Below are 17,324 nucleotides of genomic sequence, written 5' to 3'. Positions count from 1 at the left end.
AGTTTATTTCACGTGGCAATTGATCTTTGATTTATTATTTTGATAGCAGCCTCTGCCTCAATTTAGAAAGTGTTAAACTGTAATTCGACTTTCAGCTAAAACTAGGTAACTCAACGCCGTTTCGCTCGTAGCGCTAGCGGTAGACGTTAGTTTGATATATTCCTTGATCAGAGTTCCGATGAAGTCATCTGTTCTGGGCTGAGAGAATGCTGAACATATTTTCTTTCGTGTAACTTTAGACCAGAGATAAGCCGATGCGATATGGATTTTTTTGCTGCGTGTAGTAGACTTTAACCAGTTATTGTTTCATGCAGTTTTTGATTTCTGCGATCAGTTAGTTAATTACACTGCAGTCTTTAAAAATAAGGTTATAAAAGTGCATTTGGATGTGCTACTGTACTTTACGTATGATACATAAGCAGAAAAACTTCTTAAAATTGTTTGAAATGTTAGGTATACATGCTGCATTATGTAACTATTAAATGTCATTGAAATTCTAAGGATCATGTGAATTTCTCATTTCACCCAGGAATCTTGGTACCTGTTCATATTTTACAACGTAATTCAGTTTTAACTATATATCTCTAATTGAGCGGACCCGAATACTTCAAAGACGTATACAGAACCGTCTTTCATGAGCTCAGTTCTCTTATATCACTGATGTGAATTTTTCGTTCCTTACTTGTACAGGGAGTGAGAGAAGTAAGAACTCTTAGTGCTTCCTGGGATCTTCCAGGAACTTCGCTTCCTGGGATCGATGAAGGTAACCGCTTACCGATGCAGAAATTCTGTCAACTGGACTAAATCGTGTTTCCCATCCATCCCAACCCTCTAGCACTTCGCTTGAAGCGTGAAATTAGGATGGAAAAGCATCTCCTCAAAGCTTAGAAACGCTGTATATTAAAACATTCCCCTAACTACATGCAACTAAACCGTTAAAAAAGGAGCATTTACGAGCAAATAAAGTTACGTCATAATATATATTAGTAAAGCCATTGCTTTAATTAAGCTCTTTCATTATAACTTATAATTAGACTTTACTGAGACACGAATTTCACCGAAAACGTTCCGCAATTTTGGAGTTCTGTGGTATCACGAATACTTTTTTTTTATCACGAAGTAAAATAAATTTACAAATTTCAAAACTTGCCTATTATTTTTTTAATTTATATAACACTTCTTGAATTTTTTTCATATTTAAATAATTTTCATCCTAATTATAAGGTATTTTCCCTCTTCTTTTAGTATGCCTTCGCGGTGTTACGGTAGCACACTCGGCACATATTCGAGAAATGGTAATTGTGATGTAAAATAATACTTCTGAATACGCTTCCAGTATCTGATTAGGTTATAAATATAGATTTCAATTTAAAAGCATATAGTATAATGTTTAGTAAATTACGTATTGGCTACTTGTGACATTGGTCGTCTTTAGTAGACATACCTCCGCCAAGATGTTAAATAGGAATTCTCAATCAAGAAATTTTCTCGAAATCTTGGATATAAAACCCAGACCGTGAAGGTTTGGCGAATTTTTAGTTTCTTACGCCGCAGCAAATTTAGAATTTTTTCCTCTCTTTTTCGTTTTCTGCTGCACTCACAAAAGTTTATTTTTTAACAAATAATAGTTTGGAAAGTCTCTTGACAACAGCAAGTTGTCGAAAGAATATTTGATAGCACTGCGCTTACATTTTTTGCTCTGATTGGCAAAATTTCAAAATGTTTAATTGGAGCCTTCAAGACTTTATTCAGAATTTTCAAGGCCAGTGTTTTCTGTACGGCCCAAAAAATAGAAAGAGAATGATTTGTAATTGATAATTCTCGAAAATTTTATAATAATAATAATGCTTATACATTGAATGAAATAAAACATTTTCTCTGAGATAATTGCTTTAAGATAGCGTTTCTCTATTTATTTATCCAATGGAAACCCATGTAATACTTATTAGGTCTCATGAAACCCCTGCATCCTAAGAACCATGGTGGTATAGTTCTCTATATCCATTTGTGAAGAATTACATATTTATATGCTTCCTATGAGTCGTTAGAGTCAAGAAATCTATCTGGCGATATGAAAACCACAGGATCGATCCCTCCAAGAGCACAGTTTAATTTTCAGAATTCTTTGTCATAAAAATATAAGGATTCTAAAACAGCGCCTGAACTAAAATGTGATGTCATTCCTCAACACATTGACTACTTCAGTCACTCAGTCGCTCATCGCATATGTGTGTGTATAGTTTGGAAGTGATACATCGTAAGTAAATTATAAGAAGTCATGTGGTTAATATATCTGTCAAATGGAAGGTCTCGTGTTCACTTCCGCAAAAGAACAGCTGAATTTTCAGAATTCGTTCTTACAAAAGGCCAGAGGATTCTACAAATTTATTTTCTTTTACGTATTAATCTAATATTTTATATATTTTCTATTATTTGCAAACATTGGCTTATGTTCATTTGTTTATTTCAAATGAAATGTGTGTGTTCTTTCACTCACGTTGAGTTCAAATAAATTATTCATATATTCGCTAATTTCAAGTCAAATAAACAATATTTATGTGACGTTGTAAGATTAAGTCTTCTTTGCTAACTTACACTGTAATTAGATCTACTTTAAAGTCTATGCTGTGACCTTTCACCAAGTCTCATGGGAAGTGTGTAGACTATTTTATTGAACGCAATAGGTTAAGATTTACGTGTTTACACAGTCACCAACCAATTGTGGTGAGGAACTTAAAAGAAAATGTAACAACTAAATTGAAAGGTAAATTATAGTGGAAGACTACTCAATTCGATTTAATCTAGAAATTTCTGAGGTTGATTCAAAAAGCTACAACGATGAAGCAGAGATTTCGGTAGCAAGAATGCGAAGCCGAGATTCAAAGTTCAAAGCTGGTGCGCTCTTAATAACTAAACCATCCTTTGACTAACCTTTTCGTTACTTCAATTTATATACTTTGTAGGCCATTCTAACTAATTTACATTCTGGCGAGGAAAAGGCGGAAGAAAACAGAAGGAACAGGAAAAGCTAACAAATTAAAATAACTATTAGTAAAATTAATATACCTCTGTTTAATTTCTAGATGCGTAAAGAAAGTCATCTAAATGGCACGCAATAAGAATTTAAAAGTGTTCATGTGAAATTTATAATTCTTTTCGTCAATTTAATATATAGTTATTAGCTGTTTCATTTAAAAACTCCTAATCAGAAGTATTATAAAATAATATAACGAAAAGTTCAAAATCATTACAAAACAGTTGCGAAATCAAGGGAAAATTTCCACGGAACACTTTTACATTCTGATTTACACGCATGAGAAAAATGTTTTCACTGTTTATTAATTTACAAATAATTGAATTCAAATTTTCATATTTTTGTAATATTCACTTTTATACTATGCTTTACTCTTACATTTGGATTTTTCTGTTTCAGCATATCACGAATTCCCTCCGGATCTGTTTACTCACGAACAAAGAGCTCATGGAGCTGTCATCATACATATTGCAGTCATCGTGTACATGTTCTATGCTGTCGCCGTAGTCTGTGATGACTATTTTGTAGCATCTCTAGAAGAATGCTGTTCGGTAAAGCAAAGTATTTTTTGGCTGATTATCCGAGAAAAACTTTTATTGTTATAACAAATTTTTTATTAAATCTATTTCTATGCTATTTAAATTTTGTGATGTGTACACTCTCGTTGTCTAAAAATTGAATATTAAAATGTCAGTTTAAGAAAGTAAATGACACACAAACCAAAAAGTATATGTTGCAGTAAGTTTATAAAAAAAACACTATTTCCAGTAATCTGCTACCCAAAGACTAGAACAAATATGAGAATCCACATATAATTTCAAAGAAAACACCACATATCATATAAAAGCAGACCGCCATTGTCCTTTAAAAGGAAAAATGGCCACCAGTGGATAAATTGTTAAAAATCCCTAAATACTAGTATTTTAAATACCGATCAACCTGTTGCATATGTATTTCCGTTTTTTCCCCCGTATGTGTAACATAAATTCGGGATATCGTGCAGAAAGTCCTTCAAGAAGGCAAATCTTCCGTTAAGCAGATAGCCCTTGTGTAATTTTTGTTATTCAAGTAATCTTGTAGAGACATTAGGTTAATTGGAAGCAGGAAAGATGAAAAATATGCAACCGCCTTCGCCGGGAATCGAACCACGGACCTCTGGAATACCGAAACAGCTTGCAGAACCACTACACCACGAAGACACGCTAGGAAAGCGGGAGACATACCTTATATACTCCCCTTTTTAAAGGGCTATTAGGGTTTTAGGGGACCTAGTCGCCAAATTCTGGGTGTAGAGAATCATCATCCACAACCCTTTTAGTTCGGGCGCCACTGTAGAGACATTAGGTCAATTGGAAGCAGGAAAGATGAAAAATATGCAACGGCCTTCGCCTGGAATCCTTATAATCTAATTTCACCTAAAAGAAAAAAATATGTTTTCTATTAAATATAATAAAGTAATCAAACAATGCAATTAGTAAAATATAAGCAGTCTAGGAAAGTAAAATGATTATTCAAATGGTAGTCTGATTTACTTTCATCTGATTTCAAGAAAACAGGCTGTTAAATTTGTAGGCGTTTTATGTCTTTTCCAGTAATTTCAATGCTAAGATAGAGTAGATAATAAAATGATTGGAATAGCAAAAAGGAAATGATAGGCTTGTAGAATTAGTTTCCTTTACAGGCGCTAAAATTTTTTTTAATAGGAGAGTTTTAAGAAATTAGATGTATTGGGACAAATTGAGTTGTTCGATTGTAGTTTTATAAAAGTGAAATGAAATAAAAAAAATAAAAAAAAAAAAAAAAAAAAAAAAAAAAAACTCAGTTGAGTTGGGTAAACGTTGCCTTCAAAAGTGAAAATGGTGGAGAGTATAATTGCAGTAATTAAAGTTTTTTAATTTATAAGGTATTTCTCCCCCCTTCCCTAGCGTGCCTTCGTGGTGTAGTGGTTCTGTACGCTCGGCCGGTATTTCAGAGGTCCGTGGTTCGATTCCCGGAGAAGGCATTTGCTCATTTTTCATCTTTCGGGCTATTCCACTAAACCTAATGACTCTACAAATTTAATAACGGAAATAAAATATAAAATTTAATAAGAGAAATAGTTTAAAATGGGAAAAAATGAATTAAATTAAAGTAGTTTAGCAATTTGGAAAGAATTGTTTTGTAAGATTAATTTTAAAAAAACTAATGGACTAGATAATAAGTGGAATGGGAAAAGAAGAGAAAAATTGTGTATTTTCATACTGAGTAGTATTGAATTTGAATAATTTGAAGTTAAATGTAGTTTGTATTTAAAGAGGAGTAAAAAAATGAAAGGGAAGATGTAATAACAATAAAAAGTCTTCGTCTATTTGGCGTGTAATAGGACTAGAATACAGATTTTTATTGGTTAGTACAGAGATAGAGGGACCATTTATATATATATATAGATATATAGATATAGATATATAGATATTTACAGTTATTACGCATCCTTTAAATCCCTCCAAATATGGCTTTGATGTTTCGTATCATAAGTAACAAGAAAAATTAAAGCGACCTAACGTGAAGTTTTGGGAATAATAAAATAAAGAATATAATAAGTTAAAAGGAATTTTATATAAATTTAAAATATATAAAGTTTATATAACGTTAAAAGGAATTTTATTATTAAAAAAAGTATTTTATTTCCGGCCTTGGCGATACATTGCTTTCATACAGCCGCATTAAAATGGAAAGAAAATCTGAAAGGTTTTAGATTTTAAATTATGTCCAAAGGGGTGTTTTTTTAACATTTTAAGAGTTACCTTTATTTATTAAATATCATGTTGTTCGCACTTAAACCATAAAATTCAGTTCAAGAGCAATATCGCAAAATAATTTTAAATTGAGCATATCTTTAGAAATTCCGATACACAGTCTCACGCGCTGGAGATAAAATTGTTTTTCTGTACAACGTTGTCATTGCTCGCTTTGAAATCCTTCGTTAATCAAAAATTCCTTGAAGTTTTACAAAGTATGAAATCAATAATGAAATCAATTTCAAATTTCGGTTTCCAGATGGCCATATTCGCAGTGGGATTACGTCATTCAAAATTTGATGGCTCTACATACCGTTGTTTTATCACAATGCGAGAAACATACATACATTTATGCAGATTCTTCATTATTTAATTCCTTCAAATATAATACAAAACGATAACATTTGGTGACAACAGTTTAATTAGTGAAACGGACAATCAGAGTGATTCGACGCAAAATCGCAAAACGAAAACAATAGTCCTTCAGGGACGAAGTCTCTTTGGACTAAAAGTGTAATTTTTAGATAGTGAAAGGTCTTCAGCATCAGTGCAGATATAAAGGAAAGTGGTGTTTTTGTTAGTGACATCTAAGGATGTAAAACGAAGAAAAACAATTTAAAAAATGTAAGTACGAAAGCATTACTGAAGCTTTGTTTCTTTGGTTTACTGAACATAGAGGTAAGGGTGTCTAATAGCTGCACTAATCTTGTAGGGAAAAGCCTTGAAATTCCAAAAGGAATTCGCTGAGGTGACCCTGACTTTATAGCTAATGAGCGTCGTGCGATAGGTGGAAAAATATGGTATAAGCAGGTAACTGCATATGGAGAAAAAGTTTCAGCAAATGGCAGCTAATCGTATGTGGAGAAAAACGTTCACCAAATGATGAGTCGGTGGAAAGCTTCAGAGATAAGTTTCGCAAGTTCTTCGCCAAGAAAAGCATTGGAGACCAAATTTTTAATTGCTATAAAGCTATTTCATTGAGAAATTACAAAATACTGCTTACAGAAAGCACTCGTAACTAAGTCTGAAAATGAGACATTTGGCTATAAGCAAAGCAAAGAATGTGTCATGATTCTTGCTTATAGTAATGCCCAGTAAACCTTAAAATTACTAAGACAGGAAAATCAAAAAAGTCTGATAGATTCAAGAATATTCCAAAACTCCTCTTCCAATCAAATATTTTGACCAGAAAAGTGTTTGGATGGGTTCAAAAATTTTCATAGAACGTGACTTTGTATCACAGACTGATAAAGTTTTGATGGAAAATAATTTTCCAAGAAAACCACTATTGCTTTTGAATAAAGCTTCTTCTCACCTGAATGAAAAACAATTTAGTACATAGAAATAAAGGCATGTTTTTACCTCCAAATGTCGCGGCAGTTTGCCGGCCCATTGGATCAATGCGTTCTGGAGATTTTAAAAGGAAATTATCGCAAGAATCTTTTGTCAATTTAAATGATTCTATAAATCAAGGGAAAGATATAATCGAGAATGTGCGAAGTTTGAATTTAAAGGAAGTTACCTATTACGTAGTTTGATCGTGGGAAAGTGTCAGCTCATCAAAACATGCAAAATCTTCGAAAGTTTTATTAGATGAACGAGAGGAACAGGAAGAAGAAGCACAAGAAAGTACCAGTTTGAGAAGGTTCATCAGAAAGACATTGAATATACTACCAAACGTGTCTGGATGTGGTGGAACAGTGGAGCAACAGCGGAGGAATGACTTTCTCAAGATGAGGAATATTAAATGACAAACGAAGAAATCATTACTATGGTGCTAAAGGAGGACGATACAGAAAGTAATCAAAATGAAGCAGTGATAGCAGAAAGCGGCTATATAATTCTCACACCGAAGGACAGAAATCCTTGGAGACAATGTTGAAATATGTTACGCATCTGGAGAAAACTTCCTCAACGAAAGTTTTACTTCTGCAGAGACCGCAACACCTAGCTGGAAGAAAGCGTCAAACAGTTGGCAAACAAAAGCCATTTATCAAATTTTCTTCATTAGGTTTGACTATTCTTTGCATTTCTTTGTAAATTGTTCATGGTGGTATAAATTTGTAATTTGTTTTGTATATATTTGTAATTTGTTTTGTATATATTACAGTATAAATTTGTAATTTGTTTTGGAACACTATTGTATTTCAAGCAAAAAAGACAATAATTAAGTACTTTCCGCGATTTCAAGCTCAGTTTCATCTCTGGTGACTGTGATGCTTTCTTTCTACTAGCGTATATAAAATTATCGAAGTGATGATTTCGAGAATGGGTCGGATGTTTAACTTTTGTAAATGTATTTTTTCATGAATTTCTAAAACCTGCATTTAGTTGATAGAGCTAATTTATCGCCTGTTCAGAAAATCCCGTTTTGATTGAAAGAAAAACGAATATTCTTTTATGGGTGACTAATAACATTAAGTCTGAATACGAATTTTCAATATAACTTTTTAAAAAAATTAAAAGAACTCATAAATCTTATTATAGGCAATTGATGTATGATAACTGTTAACTTTGAAACCAACTGAATATACATTGTTACGAAATGTACAGGCGCGGTAAGAGGGCTTTCTCGCAAAGCAGTGTTAGGGTTGCCATAAAATGGCTAGGGAAGACAAAGTTGCTATATTTGGCGAGAAATCGCCCATTTGGCTATATTTGGCGACAATTCAGCGATATACCATGGACTGATGGAGAACCTTCTGGAACGAGTTCTTACCGGTTTAGTTCTCGAACACAAGCCGAAAGCTATATAAACCCTGCTGGTTCGCAGTCCGTTAGTGTATGTCCCTCATCGAGTGTGTGTCTCGTCTAGCGAGTCAGTTCCTGCGGAGTGGGTCGAGTTGACAGCCGGGCAGCGAGTGCCGAGTGGGTCGTCGAGTGCACCGCAGGAGTCTCGTAGTATATCGCGGTTAGTGCAACGTCGAGAGAGCGTGTTGAGCCTCCGGGAACGACTGAAATGAAGCTAATGATTCGACTGAATGATTGCTAATCGATATCTTTGCCTGTAGTGCCTTAAATGTAAGCAGAGCAGGCAAATAAAAGATCCTCGCAAATATGACACGACCCAATTCCTCAAAATTACATGCATTACTGCGAACAATATGCTACCAAGCTAACTTGCATTTTCATTGCAAATATACGTTAGTGGACTTTGCATTGTAAACTATGAAATGTCAGAAATTTAAACAGAAATTATATTTCGCATTAGTTACGATTCAACAACAAACCATAACTCGAGGCCAAAGGACACACAAAGAGATTCAGCGACTTAATTTGTTCTGGCCGTCACATATTTAATAAGCAGAGAATTCTATCTCACCTCATTCATTGTTTAGATAGAAATGTCTCAGAAAATGGAAAGTTGGGAAATGATGGTCTATATTTAAGCCCAACAAATCTTTAAGGATTAATGCATGGCAAATCGAATTTTACATCTGTCAAGCACTCGGAAACTCTCCTAATATTTAAAGCATATGTCGCTGTCATGTTTGTCCTCAAGGTGATGAGGGAATGAATGTATGAGGATTAGAACTCTGTGCAATAGTAGAGGTGAAGGGACAAGCTATTGAAAGCGTACCATCTCCTAAAGCTATTTTAACGCAGCGTTATTTTATTCCCTCCATCCAATTGTGAAAAGCGTTTTAGAAAGTGGAAATATGAAAGCTGAAAAGACTGCTTTATTTGTGTTAGAGGTTTTTATTGCGGTCTGTAAAATTTAAATGCCATTCAAGGAATAAATTTTATGATATACGCTTACTAATGTTGAAGAAAGAGCTTGTGCATTAATCCAAAAATATATGCCATAAAATATCATATAATTTCTTTGTTGGTTTCATGCAGCCTGTTCATATTTAAATTACTCGTACTTATAGTCCTAAACTTATTGTACTTACTTTCTTCCATCTACAAATTACAGGAATTAGTTACATAAATGAAATTTATTAGCTTTGTATAATGCAGAAAGTTTAAATCCGACTTGCATGACGCAGGCCTTTTTACTTCCTTGTAAGAAGTAAAGGACGTATTGTAATCGTGAAAAATTTCCTGTATCATATTTAAGCGAAAATATTTATTTTGACTTCGCTCGAAAACAAATGTTGTGCACATCTTCAGAGATTTGTTTCTTTTTTTAAATATAATTTTATTTTTGTTTGTGCTTGAGAAAATCTCGCAATGTTTATCTTAACAAACAAAGAAATATCTTTCAGTTGGAATTTTCAAAGCTTTGTTTTTAATACTATATTTCAGAATTTAGAATACGGACAAAACATTAAACCAAAACAAAAATGTTAGTAAAGGCCCTGGAATTAAATCTGGAATTAAGACCCTTTGGTTATTTGCACTTTTTTCATATACATGAAAGAATGTGGATGAATTTTATTGGCCTGTAGCGATATTTATCCTCATAAACTAAAAAAGAGTTATAATATTTTATTAGTCGTTAAATAATGTTATGATATTAAAGAACATAGCATATTATAAATCATCGTTAAACTTTCATTTGGTCTCTTTTCTGAACTATAATGGCCAGTGTTAGCTATTTTATATGTTTTGACGATTTATAGCCTTGATCAGGAAATAAGACTCGATATCAAAATATTGTAAGGTAATGTTTCGCTGTCAATGCCATAATTTTACAAATAGGCTAACTGCCTTTCTACTATACTACGATATTAATGTATGCTTCGCATGAAAAATCATGTATTCTTAATTTACATTCACAGTTAGATGTTAGTATAATCTACCTTCAGTATAGAAAACTTTGATAAAAACACTTTCAAGCAACTTTATTCGGCAATATATCAAATTTTCTGCATTTGTACTACAACATCAGTTACAGTTAAGAAAGGCTGTATTTAACGCGCTTGAGCATAGCTTAAATTTGTGTAATCAATCTGATTTGAGCAACTATTTGTGATAGGAATGAACGGAAAACAGGACAATGAGCGAGCTTAAAGATTAATTATAAAATTTCACTGACAGAAACTACCCTAAATTTTGATGGTCCTTTAATTGGGATTTCCAATAATGTTTTGCGCGTTACATTTAAATGCTTTTCAGGCATGTTTTCCTGCGCGATTTAATAAGTTTAACGTGAAGCTTACAAATTTGATATGTCTGACTGTAAATTCTTTTGTTTTATATTCACTTAAAACAACTCCATCTGTAGTAATACACGTAAGAAATATTTTCAAGTCAAATTCGAATCTTTCTGAACCAGATAAATGATACATTCATCATTCTCTGAACGTGTTAGAATACTGACAATATTTCCTCTTTCTTGCAAAGAAAGCAAAGATATTTTATGAAACTTACATATAACAATCACAGAAACAAATACGTAATTTCTGAAGAATACGATTGTGCTCCGAATAGATTTCCAGCAAGAATGTCTTAATATTTTCATGAATTGGTGAGATTATACTAGTGGAAGTATCAGTAGATATATCCATTGTGAAATAGTAAAGTCTTTAGGCTAATTTTTTAGATGTAAAAAATCTTTGGAGACATTCTTTTAAATGTTAATTTAAAATGACATTATCTGATACTCAGTAACATAAGTCATTGTTTCTAAAAGGAAAGTAGACAAATATTTCGATCTCAAAGAAACTATCTTGATGCTTTGCAATTAGATCTTTGTAATTAAGTAAATCATAGCTTTGTAATTAGATCATTTTGAATTTTGGTAAATTTACAGAATCATTTTTCTTTGCTTCCTTTATAAAAGTTTGCAATTCTTGGAGGTTGATATTTCATACAATGTGAAATTTTAACAAAACTGATGTCCATTTCTTCTACATCCTCAAGTATGAAAATGTTTGCAGCTAATCGATAGCTCATTATTCGGATCAACTGAACCTGTCATTCAAGATAGAATACACAGCTCTATTTCTATTTTTCGATGATGTCGCAGATTTCTGTGATGCAAGTAACCATTCACATAATGCCGCAGATTTCTGTTAGGGAAATGTAGCCAATGGATGTCTGACTATATCCAAATCTCCATACCATTAATGTGGTATTCATATTCTATAATATTTTAAATCTGGACTTGAGTAAGACATTGTAGTAAATATGAAAACAAAAATTAGCTTAATTAACTTAACATTGAAAATAAAATTTCCATATTTAAAAGGAATTTCAAATTTTTCAGATTTTTATTCAATACTAAAAGATCTATGGTCCACCAGCTGTCGAGAGGGGAAGTCGCCGAACACAGCTAATTCTTTCCGGGGTTCGAATCCCGACGAACGAGCTGGCTGCATGGATGTTTTCTTGTTTTTTCCATGCGTAACGTGCATACTCGTCAGTTTCTTTTAGAAAGTTCTCTGCAAGACATTCCCGCTTAGTCAAACAGTCTTCGAGTGCTTTGCCATAACTAAAAAAAAAAAAAAAAAAAAAAAAAAAAAAAGCCAAAATAACATCTACAAGGAGTTGCCACTGCATGTTGAGAAATGCAAAACTAATTGCAAGGCTAATGTTACTAATTTTTATTAAAGACCTCAAAGTAAATTTAATTAAATTGTTCTTGAAGACCATCAAAAGAGTTAAGCAAAAATAAATTCTTTTAAATTTCCTATAAAAATTAAGCTAAGAGCCTGACAGTCTGTTGAATAATTGTTTGAGATTTATGTAATCGCAAAATAAATAGTTTGCGCAAAAGTAAACTTCAGCAGTTTAATCCTAAAATTCAATATATATCTATAGCTGTTATGTGTCTGCCTTTGGTACAAAAATTGCCAAAATAAATAGTCTTCTAAAAAGGCTTGGAATGATAATTTGTGATATTGCCAAAATAAATAGTCTTCTAAAAAGGCTTGGAATGATAATTTTGAGCAGAGTTTCAAAGGTATTATATCTAGAGTTGTTGAAAGATCTTTTTTAGAAAATTTTTATTTTTTTTCTTGACAGAACGTTTACGTAGAAAAATGTCTGAAATTTTCTGTTAAGAAAAGTATAAGCGTAATTATATTCATATAGAGAAATTATAATTATTTGGGGTAATACTTTATTTTACTAATAATGTTTTCACTGAGTTATTGACCGGGAAACCAATGCTTCAATGCTATTTTTGTTCGTTAAATTCAATTGTAAAATTCGTGAAAATAAGAAAATAATCTGCATGTAAAAGAATCAGGAAAGCTAGCGAAGCGAAATTTTGGCGCGTCATTCCGTTTTCGAAGTACGAGATGCAAGTAGAAACTTCTAGAAGGTTTTTGCATTATCCTTTTTAGCTTGCAAGGGGGGCTGGTGTACGTGAAGAGAAGATCAAGGGTTAATATGAGGATACGCGAAATAGGTCTTGGCGAAAGGCGTCCACTGTTGGCTACTGGTTTTGACTGGCTGCGTTTACGTAAAAAGTTGCTTTTGGTTGAATTGGCGAAAAGATGGAAATTTAGTCCTTAAGGGTGCGAAGCTAGAAAATGCGAAGCTCCAAAATCTGGGATTTTCCATGATCTTGGAGGAACTTGCAAAGTGCGAGTCACTTTTCGATGATGGCAGACTTGATGGAGTTAGGAGGTATTAGGATGGATCTGACAAAGAGAATTATCCTTAAGTGCTCTCGTGAAGAAAAATAGATGACATAGACACTCATACATTAATTTGCTGAGTAAGCATGTAGTTGAGCTCGTGCTAAGTACTCATTTTCGTTTAATGCCACCTGAAATCCAGTCTTCATTTTACTATGAAGTGGTTGTCAACTGGGTGTTGTGAAATTTTCGTACCTTGCGACAAGCGGCTAAGTAATGTCGTTACTCTGGAACATCGTCCACTGTTTTTTTTTACTACCTCGAGACTAGAGATCTTCATTAACTAAGGAGAGGCTTTACCTTCACTGAAATGTTCACATATTGCTGCCAGCTGCTGAGTCATGTAATCGCTTCCAGATTCTCGTCAGATGGATCCGTGCTGCTACGTGGGAGCCATACTTCGCTAGAGATGGAGAGATTAGTTCGTGCTGTGGATTTTTTATATCTTCCTTCATCGTGGGGGCGATTGGAGTTACTCCTCAAAACCTTCGATCGTGGAACTTGAGCGCTGACATTAAGGAGAAATACGTCAATATGAAGAATGTGGTATCCATGGACTATCAGGCATCTTTTTTGCCTTTTCTGTGATGCTGTTCCGTCCCTGGTCGAGCAACTATTAACGACAGCGCACCTAGAAGTCAAAAATTTCCTTCTTCCTTTTCTCGCACGTAGACTATAAAGTGTTTCTTGAATTATCTTAATTAGTGCGAAAACCAGAGTAATGTAAAGCTTAATAATCTAATGTTAAAATAGAAAAAGGGTCTGAATGATATTATCAGCTTGAATTTCCCTTCGCTGATCTTTCTTGAAGTCTAAAATAATGAAATAACTTAGAGTTTTGTCTTTAATTGAAATATCGGCCAATAGATTATTTTTTTGGAATTGAAATTTTTATTGAAGAGGTAATGTCTAAAGTATAATGTTACGTATGTCGATAAAACAATAGTAACTTTTGGTGTACCCCTGCCTTTGTATGAATAATAGTGAACTTTTCAATATGTGTAAATTTTTTTTATTTATTGGCATATCTTTAATGAATTTTATAAAGATATAAAGCAAATTGAGATGGAGGTAATTAATTATCAGATGAGATACTGAAAATAATGATTATGTAATATTTAGGTGTATTCCAGATTTTTTTAAAGAAAATGCACTTTTCTTTAGGCCCTAAGGTGAATAAATGAGGTTTAATAAGAAAATGCTTTATGTACTATTTGTATTAATGTAACTTGATCATTCACTTGCTCGGTACCGGTATAAATATAAACACAACGCAAATGTTTTCCTCGTAATTACGATCATAAAAAATGCGAACTTTGGTGAAAGTGAATTAAGGGATAAATTCGATAGGGAGAATATGTTCTTTTAAGTAATTTTTTTCTTTGAATACTAAAGTTCGGTTAACTACTTGAACGAGTTTTTATTGTGTCAGAAAAAGGCACAATAAAACAGAAGTAATAAGAAAGCTGTTTGAAAGTGTAAAGCTAATGTTGTTTAATGGTTTAAATGTGTTTTATTTCAATCCCGTATTAGTAAGAAATTGGTTACTCCCCTTATGATTAATTCATATTTTTTCTCATCTGAATTTCCTATTGCTGAGTACAAAAATTATTATCACTCAATTAATATTAATCGGTACATAATAGAATATATCTATTATGTATTCTTACATTTTCCTGTCTGTAATTAAATTTTATATGTTTTGTAGTAATTCAATAAATAAATGTGAGACACATAGATCTTTAATATTCCTAGTTTTTAAATATTTAATGGATAATTTGGAAAAGCAGATAGTTATTTCCCTAAAATAATTCATAAATTAGAGATTTAATGCAATAATTAATATCCTGAAATATCCCTCATAATAATAAAAAGTAAAAGGCTTTCTTTGAGAAATAGAATTCTAATTAAAAATGAAAATCGGAAATTGCAATCTAACGGTTGCAGTAGTCGGAATCTAAAAAGAAATATATTTTCCTTTGCTTTCAAGAGAGAAATTTGATCAAAGGGAGAATAGTTTTGCATAATTAGATATAAAATACGAATAGTTTAATGAATAGTTAAATAACGTATGGAACTTTAATTTAATTTGGGCTGATTTTATTCCTTTGTGTTATAATAAGCCAAAGAAATATAATAAATAAATTAAAAAAACGAGCAAAACAATAAAATGTCGAATTTTGTGCTTTTGAAATGGAACTATTAAATATTTAATTATTAATTAATGAAACTTTTTCCTGAACCTTATATACACAAGACGTTTTAGTATAATATTTATAACGCAAGTAAGACTGAGAAAACGTTTCTTAATTTCTGAGCTGAATATTAAACGCGATATGTATATATGTATTTATCCTGTGTTTTGGAATATGAGAGAATTCATAATTTATTCAGCAATAGAAAGCAGGAATAAAATAAATGCCTATCTAGTTTATTAGGTAGTTTATCGTTTGTAAATAAAATTTTTATCTTGGTTATTTCTTACCACAGAATACTCGTATTTTTGACCGAACGGTAAATTTGAAGATTCTGTTACTTTTTTTTTTAACTTTGTAAAAGGAACTATGATAGGAAAAAGGAAATGATATATTTATCTAAACACTGACGGGTAAAAATGGCGTATGACGTACGAAACGGATCTTATTGTAGTTCTCGGTGACTCTTTTTACCGAATGTAATTAACAATATTAACAATGATAAATGGACAACTGAAACATAGTTTAGCTCGAAAGCAGATATTTAAGGAGTAGCTTAGTTATTCCGATAGTTATGCTGTAATTATTGGTCATGCTTTTCAAATAACTAAATGGTATATTCTAAATCAGAGTTACATAAGAGAGACGACGTTTTATCAAGGTGAAGAGATTTAACGTTGTCAATATTGGAAAGATTAATTCCCACATTATCGTCCATGATGTCCCTATCACCGGCTCTTTTGGAGTAACTGCACTTATAATCCTCCATATGGCGTTTCCTGTAATATTTGTAGTGTTAAGTATGTTTTGTACTACAGTAGAAAATTGCACTATTGTCAACTACTTCCTCAGGTCTTCTTCTGCTTTCTGTCAAGAAGAATGGGACACTGATACAACCGGTAGGAGAACGCACTATCACATGTCCTATGAAAATCCTGCACGACAAGTCACTAGCTCGCAACTAGTTAGATTTATCTCAGGGCACGGGCCGTTTCCTGTCTATTTCCAACGTCATGGTATAACAAACACGGATATATGTATCTGTGGCGAGATGCGAACGCCCGAACACTATCTAACTACATGCCCTCTGACAAGAGAGTATTACATAAAAATGCCCACAACCAATGTTAAAGCCTTCGCAAAGTATTTAGTTAAGCAAAAGCATCTCGCAAGGAAAATCATGAAAATGTTGGACTTATTATTCAACAATGGGATTAACTTATGTCAGGTGACATAATTACCCAAGATATCTAATTTTTATAAGTTAAAAATATCTCCACAGTAGTGACTTAATGTGACGGACATTTTATTAACACTTCAGCGAGTACAGTGCTATTCAGATAGTTTTAAATGTACTGAATTTGTAATAGCGTGACACTCTTTTGTAACATATAATGGAGTGTATATGTGTATTTAGACAGATAATGCTTAGCATACCTATTGTAATGTATAAATATGTTTTAATAATAGAAAATATCAGATGCATAATGGTAACAGTAAAGTAGAATTTATAGTATGGAATGTTTAGAACTGAATGTTTAATATTAAATGTGTTTTCAACGTAGAATGTATAGCATATATAATGCAACGGAAAATGGTATAAAATAGGAGTATCAATGGTAAAACAAACAGAAAGTATAGCGCATCTATTTACCTCATGATTGAGTAATTAGTATAATATGTATAGCACACTCATAATCAAGTAAAGCGTATTTAAATCATGTATATTGTACCGAATGTAAAAGTTCATGTTCTGTCTGTATCTGGATTTAATAATAATGTA

The 17,324-nt window shown here is 32.5% G+C and overlaps 1 protein-coding gene across 1 annotated transcript in view; it reads left to right on the top strand.

The window, feature by feature from the left end:
* The window catches only part of LOC118191098 (sodium/potassium/calcium exchanger 4-like), a 412,974-nt gene that overhangs the window by 235,873 nt on the left and 159,777 nt on the right, over positions 1–17,324 (top strand). Inside the window, exon 3 of the mRNA XM_085823409.1 lies at positions 3,434–3,585. Within this exon, the coding sequence (XP_085679535.1) occupies positions 3,434–3,585 (152 nt within the window). The remainder of the gene's footprint in view (positions 1–3,433; positions 3,586–17,324) is intronic.

Source organism: Stegodyphus dumicola, chromosome 9, assembly GCF_044657685.1.
Source record: "Stegodyphus dumicola isolate Sdum_Otavi_A_Nest chromosome 9, ASM4465768v1".
Taxonomy (NCBI): Eukaryota; Metazoa; Arthropoda; class Arachnida; order Araneae; family Eresidae; genus Stegodyphus; species Stegodyphus dumicola.
The sequence above is the reverse complement of the archived record's forward strand: the minus strand, read 5'-3'. Positions and strand labels throughout refer to the sequence as shown.